We start from the raw sequence: 15049 nt of genomic DNA on the forward strand, positions 1-15049 counted from the left end.
AGGATATTTAAGTACTGAGGCTAATTTTTGTGGGGCACTGTAGATAACGTGGATGTCTCAAAATCAAGTGGGAAGGTCTGTCTGTAAGAAAATACAGGTCGGAAATGTCAGGAACATTCTGTAGCTTTTGCTGCACAGGACATCATGACTGATGACAAAACGTCCCTTATGCCTTGTGACTACATAAGGTAATTACATTTAAAAGACCTTTTGTTCTTTCCCCGATAGAACTACAAGATCATGCTGACTGAGTAACAGGCAGATTACAATCTGGTCCACTGCAGTTTAGCTGTTCTGCTTCAGTGGCTGGAAAGTCCTTGAACGTGCTGTAGTTCTACCTATGTTTCACTGTGGTTTCTACAGCTATGCAGGATTGTCTTGACTTTTCTGATGCGATACTAGAACATGCGTGTTACTCATAATGAATTAATACACTATAACATGCCGGAACTTTATAGGAGGGAAGGCTTGTTTAGTGAGACATTAAATGATTTTTAAAGCCTCCTTCTTGAAAAGTTAATGGTAGTAGTGGTGGTGACATGTAAGCCCCAAACACCATCATTTTTATTTTCAATGAATTTGTGAAGTTTAATAGGGATCCCTGCTTTATCTCACTGGTGGTAAATGATGGAAGGGTGAAGCAGTGATTATTCTGCATCTCTCTGTTGTTTCAGTCCAGAAAGGATTACAATTTGGAAACAGGAGGGAAGCATGAGTGCCCATGTTTTCTATGTTAGAAACCAGCACGTGCAAAATGCAAGTTACTCCAGTATTACACAGTAAACTAGCAGCCTTGAGTAATGAGAGGACTTATGCACACCTGTTCCTTCTGGAACAGCTTCTCATAGTTGGGATTTTTGTTTTTTCTTTTAGCAGTGAATAGGAAAGTGGAGGGCACGTGTTTGTAAGTATGCGGGGTACTTCACTGTGATGGATGGGTTCAAGAGAGGGTTAACTGGAGTGAAGGAAGCTAGCAGGACTTAGTAATGTGGTAAAATCATGGCAATCCTGGTTATCAGGATTTTATCACAATATAACCTTGGTATTCAGTTCATCACAGTTTCATCACTTTAATGTTTATCATGATCCTTTAATACCTTGGTTGATTAGATCTGTTAGCTGCCTGTAATACAAAGAACTTTGCCCAAGGCAATGAAGGAAAAATTAGAGGAGGAGGGAAAAACCAACATGGATAAAGGGTTAATTAAGTGAATGGAAGGGAAGGTATGTTTTTGCTTTTTTAAAAGTGGGGTAGTATTATAGTCAGCACAATATGACAGTGGTACTAACCGATAAGTGACTTAAAGAATATTACTTGTGAGGGAAAAAAATAAAGTTCTAAATAATGAATATAAAGCAAATCATTTACTAATACGGTATGTCATTAGTAATTTTGGGTTTGTTTGGGTATTGTTTGACATAACAATTTTAAAAGCCCTTAAAAAGTGTAGGGTGATTAGAATAAAGGAAATGTGTTCATGTAGCGTATTAACTAATAGATTACATATAAATATGAAATTAATGCACTTTAAAACCTTTACCTGAAAAGTCATTGTAATGGGACCAAATTTTTTAAAAGAATCGTAATATTTAAAACCGCTTGTTTTCAAATTGGGCAAGTTTTTTTTTTCTTAAATACGTACCTTTCTGTATGCGTTTTATATGTGTAACAATGTTAATTGTGGAATTCAGTGTCCTAACTGAAATTTAAGGAGAGCAATGTGAGTTACTGCCAGAGTGTAAAACCCAAGGTTCATGGTTTGGAAATAGACGGTTGTTTTCCTTTAGCTTGTTTATTTTCTTAGCTTTTTGGTCATTTCTCCTGCAATTTAGTATGTCAGCCTAATTTGTGGCTTTCTTTGTGATGAGCTGGTACAATTAGTTTCGTATTTCATGAGGAAACACATACACCTTCTATGTAAGTTCAGTTTTGCTTTTCGGACAGAAGACGCTCAGCTGGAATCATTGCTTGTTACACTAAAAAAAAAACAAAACATCCCACTTTTTATGTATTATTTACAGATCTGCAATTATGTTGGAACCCGCAAAAGTAATCGTCCAGTTAGTTACTAATGGGAAATACGTCCACTTACACGCTCACAGCTTGGTGGGTAAATTTGTGAAGATGGAGTGTGCACTGTTATGCAGGACCTAAAGAATGGTTGTAGGGTAAGTCTGTGAACTCATTTGTAAAGCTGGCTAAAGGAAGGAGAATCAAATAATAGCACTGTAAGAAGCAATACAAAAGTACTACTAGAGGCGCTAACTGTTGGTTCATGCTCTGATCTGTGTTTTGTTTTATCTTAATAGAAAAATAAATGGGATGTCTGTTTACTGTGCAGAATTTGCCCTAAGCAAGCTAAATAAGTGTAAGCAAATAATTTTCCACTTTAGAATTTGTAGGATTTTCAGTCTCTGGTATGCAGTCCAATTTGTATCCTAAGCCGGTCTTTCAAATGTATAGTTTTTGATCAAGAGAAAGACTGTGAAATTGCTTCTGTTACCGTTTTGATTCATATTTTGCTTTTGCTGAAATCTGCTAATAGGAATATAGCGAAAAAGCATTAGGAAAATAGGGCTAGTAAATTTGAAATTAATGCAAGACGTGTATAAACATGAAAATACTAATGAGTCAAACTTTTTAAGTTTAAAAGCAGTAAGATTGTAGTGAAATTGTAGTAGTTCTGTTATTTAATTTAAAAGAATAATTGGTTATATCAGTAAATGAAGCTGAGGCTTCTGTCTACATTTTCAGGCTTAGATCAGGTTTCATACTGGCTGTGAGTTTTAGTTCTGTGATCTCAAAGAATGTCTTTGTTGGTGAAGAAGAAGAGTTTAAAAACCTGAGAAGGTTGGGAGAGAGAGAGATTCTTTTAAACTGTAACTTTTGATGTCCAAGCCCAGTGCACTGACTTTACCAAGCACAACAATTTAAATAGCTTTATTTGAAATGCTCCTTTTCATCTTGAAAAGTTTGGCTCATTCCTACCTGTCTGTTTTCATCAGATGTTTAGAAACAGCTCTCCTATCCTCAATTGACCCACGTGAAAACTGAGTTATTGTTTTGTTTCATAGTTCCAGAATCTAATTGATTTTTAAACATGCCAGGAGATTTTTACAAAAGTACATTTTGTTATTATGGAAGTTTACATTCAAATAGGTACCTGAAGTGTCTTGCTGAATGTCCAGGGCCATGCTTAAAACATTTCCTTTGGAAAACCTTGCACTGTTTTCAGCTTTTTAGCTTGGTCTCCAAATCATTTTGAACAGATGGAGCTTATTCTAAGCAGTTGTTCTGTATAACAGACATATAGAATGAAATATTAATGTCATTGCCAAGACAGAGCAAAGTGTGACAGCCAGATTTTCAAATGTTTTTAAGTTGCTTCCACAGTGTAAGTCTGAAACCTTATACTTACTGCTTATGCCATGGGAAAAACCCAAGCACACATACAGTTGCTGCCATATAACGGTGCACATTTTATGTGTTTTGTAAGCTTGTATTTTTCTTACTGGAAGATTTGCCCTCAAGAATTAATAGTGCTTAAGTAAGCCTACAGAGTCTGCCCATTGACTTCAGTTGTGTAGCTCCCTCTGGTAAGAGAGAGAGTGCCTGCGGCAGGTTTGGCATAAAGAATTAATAAAATGTTTCCCTTGATCAAAACTTGGCAGGTTTGCAAATCTTGGAATACTTCATGTCACAAAGAAGAAAGTGTTTGAAACTCTGGAAACACGCATGATAGATGCTTGCAAAAAGGATACAACCCAGGACTCCTGGTGCATCCTGAACTTGGCTATCTTGCAGGCAGAAGGATGTGGAGACAGGACAGCTAACTGGTATGTAGAACTGATGGCCTGGGTTTAATAGGTCTTTTAATAGTTTTTTAGTACAAAAAGGTTTAGCTTCTGAAAACACAGATTCTCAGAGAAAGACCTTTGATAGGAAGACAACCTGTGGCCGTGTACTTTAAGAGGTGGTGTGTTGTTGCTGTGTTTTCAAGAGTCTGAATGAATGATTCATTGCTGTCAACATACACATGAGACAGAGCAGCTTTCTTCCATAGCTGCCAGTACCCATCTCTGCACCTGTATTTCATTGGTCTTACCCTGTTTAATGAAATGATAAACAGCCTTTTTGCATTATTGCTGCAAATCATGCTGTCCTTAAGTAACTTAGCGACCTTCTTTTGAGAACTCTTTCATTCGGCTGCATTTAACCCATACCCTGCAAAGTGAGCTCCAGCCACACTGCCACAGTTGCAGAGGGCGGAGGCAGGGACTGGGAGAACTAAGAACCTTCTATTGTAGAAGATCAGTTTTGAGACCATGTAAGGAATCTGACAGCATAAAAGTCCATGAGACCTGATGCGATGCATCTGCCGGTCCTGAGGGAACTTGTGGGTGAAGTTGCCAAGCCACCATCCATAATATTTGAGAAGTCTTGGCAGTCTGGTGAAGCTCCCACTTGACTGCAAAAGGGGAAATATAACCCTTGTTTTTAAAAAGGGAAAAAAACAAAGACCCAGGGAACTACAGGTGTGTCTGTCTCACCTCGGTGCGGGATAAGGCCATGGAGCAGATCCTCCTAGAAACTACACTGAAGCACATGGAACATAAGGAGGTGATTGGGAACAGCCAACATGGCTTCACTGAGGGCAAGCTGTGCTTGACAAATTTGATGGCCTTCTATGATGGGGTATGGCATTGGTGGATAAGGGAAGAGATACTGGCATTGTCTGCCTGGACTTGTACAGAGTGTTTGACAACATCCTTGACTCAAAACTGGAGAAGCATGGGTTTGACGGATGGACTGGTCCATGGATGATGAATTGGCTGGATGGTCTCACTCAGAGTTGTGGTCAACGGCTTAATGCCCAAGTGAAGACCAGTGACAAGTGGTGTTCTTCAGAAGTCATTATTGGGACTGGTACTGTTCAACGTTGTTGTCAGAGGCATGGACAGTGGGATGTGGACACTAAGCTGTATGGTGCGGTCAACACACTGGAGGGAAGGGATGCCATCCAGAGGGACCTTGACATGCTTGAGAGGTGGGCCCATGTGAACCTCATGAAGTTTAACAAAGCCAAGTGCACGGTCCTGCACCTGGGTCAGGGCAATCCCAGGCACAAATACAGGCTGGGCAGAGAATGGATTGAGAGCAGCCCTGACGAAGAGGACTTGGGGTGTTGTTTGATGAGAAGCCCAATATAGCCAGCAGTGTGCACTTGCAGCCCAGAAAGCCAACTGCATGTTGGGCTTCATCAAAAAGACCATGACCAACAGGTCAAAGGATCCTGCTCCACGTTTTTGAGACCCCACCTGGACTGTTGAGTTCAGCTCTGGAGCTCCCAACATAAGGACATGGAGCTGCTGAAGTGAGAACAGAGGAAGCCACAAAAATGGTCAGAGGGAGCACCTCTTCTATGAAGACAGGCTGAGAGAGTTGAGCTTGTTCAGCCTGAAGAAGGGAAGGCTCCAGAGAGGCTTTATAGCAGCATTCCAGTACCTAAAGGGGAACTACGAGAAATCTGGAGAACTTTTTACAAGGGCGTGTTGTGACAGGACAAGGAGGAATGCTTTCACACTGAAGGAGGGAAGATTTACGTTAGACATTAGGAGAAATTCTTTTTTGTGAGGATGGTGAGGCACTGGCACAGGTTGCCCAGAGGAGCTGTGGCTGCCCCATCCCTGGCAGTGTTCAAGGCCAGGCTGGACAGGGCTTTGAGCAACCTGGTTAAGTGTGTGATGTCTCTGCCCATGGCAGGGGTTGGAACTAAGTGATCTTTAAGGCCCCTTCCAACCTATACCCCTCTATGATCCTGTGATACTAAATTAAAAGGAAAACATTTCCTAACTACTGGTGGTTTTTGATAGTAATGGTTGGAAAATGCTTTCTTTGATTCGTTATGGGTCTCCCCCTTGTGTTAATTCATCTGTCTGCTCATCGGTTCCAGAACGAGAAAGAGAAATTATTCGTCAGGCAGCAGTACAGCAGACTAAAGAAATGGATCTCAGCGTGGTGCGTCTGATGTTTACAGCCTTCCTCCCTGACAGTAACGGTAGTTTCACACGGAAACTTGATCCTGTTATATCAGATGCAATATATGACAGCAGTAAGTATATTTGACTTTAATTACTTTTTCAGTAAGGAGGGAGCTTTTGTACATACAAAAACGATGTGTAAGATAATGCTGTAGGTAGATTCATCTAGCCCTGCTGCTTGCCCATTATGTGATCAATAACAAGTAAGTAGCCCGTACATAATTGGCCCCATGTCTACGCAAATACATGCTATCATTCTGGTGTTTAATAGATGGTGATGTAAGCTGTAAAGGAAGATGATATTTTGCTGTTAGCATGTTTAATCCTGCCACTTTTATTATGAGGATTTTGTAAATTCTTGTTACATTCATAAGAAGTGGTTGAATTTTGCAGGGTTTTCAGTTGTTTTCTGTGACAAAGCCTTGTCATGCAAGATGTGAGGAAAAAATTACTTTGCTTCAATCGTTGTTAAAAGTCTGACACCATTCAGCTTTGCTGGTGAGCTGCTTGTCCTTGCTTTGTGAGACTTAGCACAAGCAGAGCTCACAGTCCTTTAGACCTGTCAGTATTACTTCCATACTTCTGTTACATCCCTCTGTCTTTTTTCTCAGTGAATCTTTTAACTTCATGTTTTACGTGGTGCTTTTTGATTCTACTTACTCATTTTACCTGAGCCCGTTCTGCTGTCTGAGTCTTCCTCCCTGTAGCTGTGGATTACCATGTTCCTGATAGTCATTCTGTAATGACTCAGAAAAAGTACCTTTTTTTTTTACTTTGCTCAACAGTCATGCTTATATCATCGTTTTTTAGGGACAAAGTCTAGATGAAAAGGTATTAAATGCAATTGTTCAAATATAGTCAGCTTTGCTATTCACCGCGGAGTTTAATGATGTGGTGCAGCCATTTTGCATATATTCACTGAGTGAAAAAGTGATGTCTGCTGTTCTTATAGCACACATGACATGCATTTTCTGGATGAGAAAACACAGTCTTTTCATCTGGAAGCTGAGGTGATTTACCAAGCACTGTCTTAAGGAATCTTGATATTTCATTAGAAACAATTACAAATTCCATTGGTTTTCATTACTCTCACACCTGCATAATGATAGAAAGTATTTGTAAAGCAAAGAGGCGCAGGAGGGCAAAGCATCAACAGAGGTAGAGCATGTATCAAGCCATACATATAAAAACACTTGAAGTTATCCTACTGTTCTGGACCTGACCATCAAAATTTTGACTCCAGCTATGGATATGAATAGAGGGGAAATTTTGTATGCATGTTTCTGCAGCTCTAAGTTGCTTCAGAGATGTCAGTTACTACTTTCTGAACCCCCAAGGTAAACTCTTGCTCATTAATTCTGAATTAACATTTATTAATTCCAGTTCTTGGTTTCTGGGGTTTTTTCTAACACTCTTCATTGGCACCATTCAAACCTCTTCCACGGAGTAGACACAACTTTTGGTGGCATAACTGTTTATGACAGCTGCTTTTACTTACCAGATGGTAGTTCTGTCTTGAGGACCAATAGGTATGCACTGATGCCTCTACTAAGATCTGTGGAGGTGGGCTTTTTTACCACTGTGTAAAGCAAAGAATTGCATGTTGCAATGAAATAGAGTCACACTGTCAAGAAAATGGGGAAAAAGCCCCTTATGTTCTCTTGTAATGACCTCGTAAAGTTAGTGCTGGTGCAGAGTGCTGAATGCAGTTCAGTGCTGTGCTACTTTAGTAGTGCAGTAATTCCACCAGTAATTGTCCTGGAATGGCCAGGGCCATTTATAGTTCACAGATCAGTTAAAGCTTAGAGGATAAAAGATTATGCCTTTCAGATAAAAAACTATTGATTTATCCATGTTTAAAAAACAGGTGAATTTACACAGGTTGTATTGGAGACTTGTCTTTGTATTGCATTTGGGCGAGGGGAGGGAGGGGTTGGGTTTTGTTTTTTTGGGGGGGGTTGGGTTTTGTTTTGGTTTTTTTTTTTTGGATCTAAAACCATTCTGAATGTAAGCATTTTCTTTTAATCTTTCTTTTCAATAGAAGCTCCCAATGCCTCCAACTTAAAAATTGTCAGAATGGACAGAACAGCAGGGTGTGTAACTGGAGGGGAAGAGATTTACCTTCTCTGTGACAAGGTTCAGAAAGGTAAGAGTCCCGAGTATTGTAAGGCACACCAGGGTGTTCATCGAGATCACACGTGAAGCCTGCTGTGCTGCCTTAGTATTCTCCTGCTCTGATAGGGCAGCAGGAATCGTAAGCACTCAGCCTTTCTGGAAGTCAGGCCAGCAGTCCAGAAAGTGAATAAATCAGAAAAATCTGTTACAGAGCAAATCCAACTTGTGTTGGCTCCCCAGAGACCATGGGATCATTTTTGTTCTCCTTACATTTCTGCTCTTGGCCATGTTCTGGGGTTTTTTTGGGCAGTGGGTCCTGGAGGATACTTGACTCCATTAACTTAATGCCTGCTCTGAATTATGTTGATTTATGTTGATTTATTATTAAGTTCCTGGTGAAAAAGAGTAGGAATGAACATTCTCTATTAACCACTGATGGTAATTGAATGTGTTCAGCACTGCTGCTGGTAACTTAGGGTTTATGTATATGCTAATGGTGCAGAATACTCAGTGTAAACAGATACTTCTCACACACTTATTTTGGTAATCTCTGCTCATGGCTAAGAATGTGTCAGGATTGGGCTGGTGTGGATCCTAATGCTTTGGTTTTGAATAGGAAGGCAATGGTTCATGTGGTTGGTTGTAGCATTGGGGATAACTAAAAAGAAAAAAAATGGGAGTGAGGGAAATCCTTTGGATTTCAGCTGTAGGTAGTACCTGGGCACCCTGGTGCAAATTGTATGGTGGAGCAGGAGCACTGTTCTTGCCTGTTTGGAATCGGTCCCTGTACATGTTAAAATCACACTGTCCTTTTCCACCTCTCTTTCTTGCAAATGTTCTTCTACCACTTAGGATAGAGAGAGGGCTCCTGGGGGCTTTTAGAGGCTTTGGAAGTGCTGTTTTTCTTCAGCAGCATATATACCCTCAGCCCTCAGAAGGGCTGAGATGAAACATAACTCTTGTGCACCAAATAAATAATTAAATGTCTGACTCAGTGGAAGCCCTGAGGTGGGGTTTCCCCTCTGCCAGATCAGGGTTTCCCCCGACCTTGCTGCTCTCAGAAACCTGCCTGAAGGAACTTGAGCATGCAGGACAGCAGGACTAGACATGGTGGTTCACAGTCTTGAGACTAGCAGGTGATGGACCAGAGGAAGCAGTCTGTTTGCTCCAAAAGGCTGTCCCGCCTTAGGCACCCTAAGAGCAAATGGGCTTTTCCTGGGTTTTTCTCCCCAGGAGTGCTGGGAAGGAATATGCTAATGTGATACTTCCCAAAAACTTCTAAAAATAAATACAAAGAGAACAAAAGAAAACTTGTTTAGAGGAGCAGAAGCCAAATCACAGTTTCTGTCCCATGCTGTGTTTGGGGGGTGAGGGATCACTGCTGACATGCCGCTCGCTCACACCCCTGCTGTCTCTCTGAGCCGCAGCCCCAGAGTGGCACTCTGCCAGCAGCAAGCGGAACTTGAACTGTGGCATTTCAGGTTTTGCTTCAGTGTTTTTTGAACTGAAACTGTTGGAGGGGAGAGGGTGGTTTCTGCATTTCACACTTCAAGTTCTCCCCTCCCTACGTGTTTGTTCCAAATAAAGCTCCTCTGGAATGGTTTATAGCCACAGAATAGGAAGAGATATTGAGCCTAGTTCTCTTTTTACTGCTCAGTAAATAAGAACTTCACTGAAGCCATTAGAATCAGGCTGATCTAAAAAGAATATTAAAAAAGCATTAATTATGATCTTTTCATAAAATGTATAAAAGTGGTAATTCATGTATTATGCAGTATTGTCATCCAGCCAAAACGGTACCATGTTGATTTTTATCTGAACTAAACTTAGCCAAAGGTTAAACAAATGCACAGATATCCCAACGAGTGTTTCTTTCACTCTTTGCAGATGATATTCAAATACGTTTCTATGAGGAGGATGAGAATGGTGGTATGTGGGAAGGCTTTGGAGACTTTTCTCCTACAGATGTACATAGACAGGTAAGTAACAGAGCATGTAATTTGTTGTGGATTTTCTTATCTCTGTAAACTAGGATTATATTATAATTAGTAAATTAGGTGAAAGCATCTGTATATCCTGTACTAACCTCTTCTTTTGTTGGTTACTTCCTAATAATAATAAAATCTTAACTGTTCTTTAAAGACATACATAAAGTTATTAAACAGGTGAGGAATGCAATGTGAGAAAATTGGGAGATAGACTCATTGCTTTGACATGCATCAGGATAAATTGGGAAGGTTCTTAGAGCTCCTGTGACCTGAGAAAGCCACAGAATCGATGCTAAATATGCAGGGACAAAAAAGCAGCAGTGCTGACATCATGACATTGTGATACTTTCTGTGGCAGTTCTGCCTTTCCCAAAAGCTTTAGCACTTGGAACTCAAAAGTGCAACTGAAAACTAAAATGGAAGTTTGTTGTTGCAGCTTTTTGCTAAGAGTTTTTGCCTCACAATCGATGAACCAGCTCTTAATAAGCAACCCAAATGTAAAAGCAAAGTTGTCAAAACCTGTGCTCCATGATGGGCTTATACTTGTTTTCTTCACAGTTTGCTATTGTGTTCAAAACACCCAAGTATCGAGATGTCAATATCACAAAACCAGCATCTGTATTTGTACAACTGCGTCGGAAATCTGATCTAGAAACAAGCGAACCAAAACCTTTTCTCTACTATCCAGAAATCAAAGGTAATTCATTAAACCTCTTCTATATAGAATCATAGAATCAGCTAGGTTGGAAAAGACCTTTAAGATCATCAAATCCAAGCACTACCGCAGGACTGCCAAGACACCATTAAACCATGTCACTGAGGGCCTCATCTATACGTTTTTTGAACATTTCCAGGCACAGTGACTCCACCACTGCCCTGGGCAGCCTGTTCCAATGCCTGGCCACCCTTTCAATGGAGAAATCTTTCCTAATATCCAATCTAAGCCTCGCCTGGTACAGCTTGAGGCTGTTACCTTTTGTGCTATCACTTGTTACTTGGGAGAAGAAACCGACCCCCACTTCACTACAACCTCCTTTCAGTAGTTGTAGAGGGTGATAGGGTCTCCCCCAAGCCTTCTCCAGACTTAAACACCCCCAGTTCCCTCAGCCATTCCTCATCACACTTGTGCTGCAGAACCTTCACCAGCTTCGCTGCTCTTTTCTGCACTCACTCCAGCACTTCAATGTCTCTCTTGTAGTCAGGGGTCCAGAACTGAACACAGAATTCGAGGTGCAGCCTCACCAATGCAAAGTACAAGGGGATGATCACTGCCCTGGCCCTGCTGGCTACTTAGGATCATCTGCTCCATGATCTTTCCCAGAACTGAGGTCAGGCTGACAGGCTTGTAGTTTCTGGGGTCTTCCTTCCTGCCTTTTTAGTAGAGATGTCACATTGGCCAATTTCCAGTCCTCAGGGACCTGCCCACTAGAGCAGGAAATACATATTCCAGTATAAATACATATTGGAGAAAGAACTGCAGGGTGCGTAGGAATGTCTTTAATAAGATGGAACTTCTTGGAATGGGGGATTTTTTTTTGTAGCTGTTATTTTTAGAAAATAGAGTATTTGTCTCCTTGTTTGGTGCAGTATGAACCATGGTAACTCTGTAATGGGTCTGTAGGCTTTTTGTTGGACTGGTGGGCAGCTAATACGTGCATATTTGCCTAGTGAGGCTTACTCCCTGCGTGATTCTTACATGCACGCGTGCCTGTCCATACAGCAGATGGCACTCTCTTCCTCTGAGTTTCTGCAAAACAGCTGAGGACTTTTTTCTGACTGTACTTTCAGGTGAAGCCTTAAACCAAGGACTCATTGGTATCTGGTGGAAAAAGTACATATTTTTGCAGTTCTCTCCTTTTAGCATCGTGCTTCACAGCTTCACTGATGTTTTTCACTGTTCTAGTTAAGTAAGCCCAAGATACTTGTGAGAGCAGGAAAAGTACTCTTTCAGTCTTTTGTGTAGTTGCTTACTAGAAGTAGAATAGTTGACATCAGACCTGCTTCCTAAATTGTTAGGAAAGAAGTTTAACTAGCAGATCTGTGCCCTTCAAAGTCTACTTTAAAGGCAGCAGCAATCATGGGTTTAAATATCAGTAATATTAATGATATGGAAATGCCTAGAGGCCCAAGCCAGAATTGGTTTTTCATTGTACTAAGACAATCTTTTTCTCAACAGTTCACCTTCCTGCAGGTTACACTATAAAGTCTTAATCTTGCATGTTTTCAGTGCCTAACTTAGAGCCAAAATCAATACCCTGTCAAAAATCTCTAAAATACGTGCTTTAGTGGTGATGGGCTAAGAAGGGCTGAGAAGGAAGGGATGGTGGTTGATGTCCAGGTGAACATACTTTACACTTATTACAATAAAATAGCAGAAAGCATGCATTCACAAAACCTTAGAGCTGCTCTGGAGGGTTTTGTATCGGCAGTGATTTTCAGGAATCTTGCACAAGTATTATGGAAGGTAGAACTGTACAACTGCAGAGCAAAGCTGCCAGACTGGAAGTAAACCTCTTGCATGTGCTTCTTAATGGAGTAAGATTAATTCGACGTGGTTATGTGTGTTTTCAGATCCCCTACACAACCTAATCATGAAATTACTACTTAGGGGCTGTTCTTTTCCTTGTTGCAAGTGTTCACACAAACTTAGACACCTGTATGTGGATTTTTTGTTTGTTTCTCTGACTAGATTGCTCTCTAGAGTTTTCTCTCCTCATCAGTGTGAGTATGCTTGGTGTGTGCATGCGTATTTACTTACAGATCATGTATACCTGGAAGTAACGCACTTGTACATTTCAGTATACTGGTATATGTATTCCTCTCGCTCATTTGATGCACTGACTGATGTGCCTGTGTATGAAATTTCTTTTTGTCATAGGGCTGTTGAAAATTATTAGGCTCATGAACAAAGGGTATTTTTCTTTCCTCAACAATCCTACTGGATTTAAACCCCTGTAGTGTTTGTATCCCTACTTGTGTAGCTCTCTGGTAGCTCTCCCATTTTCACTTTCCCTAGTATTGGAAATCTTTGTGGTTTGCTTTCCAAGGGGCCTAAGTACTATTACACTATGGAATATTTAGGTTTGTTTTTCCTGTTTCTGCTCAGCATGGTTTGGCAGTGTACTATCCTGCCTGACAGTCAGCTATCTTCATTCTGGTGGCTTTTCTGATACTTTAAGTAAGTCATTTCAAGCAAACATTGTTTTCACCTTTTCTTGCCATCCTTACCCTTAACCAGAAGTTCAAAGGGCACTGCAGGTACTTGCATTGTTGGAAATCAAAGTGCCTTGTGATTTGCTGACCCTTTCATAAGAGTCCGTTTCTGAAGTAGATTTGCGTAGTAGAAGAGCCTGGGCGTATGTTCCTCAAAGACAAATATTCTTCAACAGTTTGCAGTTCAGGGCACTTGTGCTGGTTTATGACTTGGCTTAGACATAGAACAATTTTGGGACCCCTGATTTCCATGAGACACTCTTGAAGGAAATGCTGAACCCTGTAAGACACCTCTGTACATTTCCTTCCTGGTCTGGGCACAAGGCACCTGACATAACTGAAGAGACCTCATGAGCCCAGGTGATGCTCTTGGTCTTGCTGGGGACTTGGCACTAGCTTGCTTCTCACAGGGATTCTCGCTGCTCCGTTATATACAAATTTGTTCTGTTATTTGGAGCCTGAAGAGAGTTGACTTTTCTACAACACTGCATTTTCCTTTTTGAAGTAGTAAGCTTAAGTAATGCTTTATGTATTCACATGCTGCTCTCTGTGTGTCCACCTGTAAGAGTGACTCCTTACCACATCTGTTCTTCCTAACCCAGACAAAGAAGAAGTGCAAAGGAAACGACAGAAGCTCATGCCAAACTTCTCTGATGGCTTCGGTGGAGGCAGTGGCACAGGAGGAGGTGGCATGTATGGAGGGGGCGGTGGTGGTGCTGGCTCTGGTAAGGCAGCAGTTTTGGCCAAAAAGGAGAAGGGGTTCTACTTTGAGAGCAGGACAGATGTTTATTCTAATTTTTAAAATGTGATGAGGATTTTTGTCTCCTTCTAGATAGATAAGACCGGATTCTCCCATCTTTATACCAGTGTTACTCATTTCAGTCCAAGTATCTCATTCCTTTCTAAATATTTCATCAGCTCCTTTTTTTTCCTGCTTGGATATAAGGTTCCTGGTGACTTTTCCCTTTTCCTTGAAGCTTTAAGTCACAGATAACACCTTTCTGTTTGAGGGAGTCTAGTCAGGAACCCATCACACCTTAGCTTTGTTGCTTCCTGGGGCCTCAGAGGCGCTGTAATTCACGAGACAGCTCAGCTGAGTACCATCTTAGGTGCTTGAAATTTGAACAGGTTCTTAATTATTTCTGAGACCTTGAGTAGAATTTGGCAAATTAACCCTGTTAGTGCAATGAACTATTTCAAAGTTTGCAATACTATTTAGTAATTTTTCCATGCTTTATCTGTTGAAGCCAGAGTGTAGCTGAGATGCATAAGAGCATTGCTTCAATGCTTGCAGCAAAGCATTAGAAACTTGTAGATGAGCAAATCTCATCTGAACCACAATACCTTTTCAACCCTTTTTTATAAAGCAGGGGACAGAGCAGCAGTTTTCAGATAGTTACCTGTGTTGCTAGCAGCACATCTGTAACACCAGAATGGGTGTCTGTTGTAGTCACAAAGATTCGAAAGCATAGAGGTAGAATGTGAAGTCTCAGCTGAGTTTTAGATGGAGCATACTAGTGATACTGCATTTGTGTGGATTTACGGATATTGGGATAGAGCATGTCACTAGCCAGCCATCTAGAATTTCTTGGATTTTGGAGGGTTGAGGAATAGTTCACCTTCAGACTGGAAAAATTATTTTAAGTGGCTGGAATAAAGCAGAAGGTGTGTAAAAAATACAAAATTTCAGT

General features: G+C 40.8%; 1 protein-coding gene across 2 annotated transcripts in view; it reads left to right on the forward strand.

Annotated features, from left to right (window-relative positions):
* Positions 1–15049, forward strand: part of NFKB1 (nuclear factor kappa B subunit 1) — a 64449-nt gene that overhangs the window by 32604 nt on the left and 16796 nt on the right. For both annotated transcript variants that reach the window (XM_034064533.1, XM_031048598.2), the window contains exons 8-12: positions 5955–6113; positions 8084–8188; positions 10045–10136; positions 10704–10842; positions 13961–14083. In XM_034064533.1, coding sequence (XP_033920424.1) covers positions 5955–6113; positions 8084–8188; positions 10045–10136; positions 10704–10842; positions 13961–14083 — 618 coding nt within the window. The remainder of the gene's footprint in view (positions 1–5954; positions 6114–8083; positions 8189–10044; positions 10137–10703; positions 10843–13960; positions 14084–15049) is intronic.

This window comes from Melopsittacus undulatus, chromosome 7 (assembly GCF_012275295.1).
Source record: "Melopsittacus undulatus isolate bMelUnd1 chromosome 7, bMelUnd1.mat.Z, whole genome shotgun sequence".
In the NCBI taxonomy this organism is placed as follows: domain Eukaryota; kingdom Metazoa; phylum Chordata; class Aves; order Psittaciformes; family Psittaculidae; genus Melopsittacus; species Melopsittacus undulatus.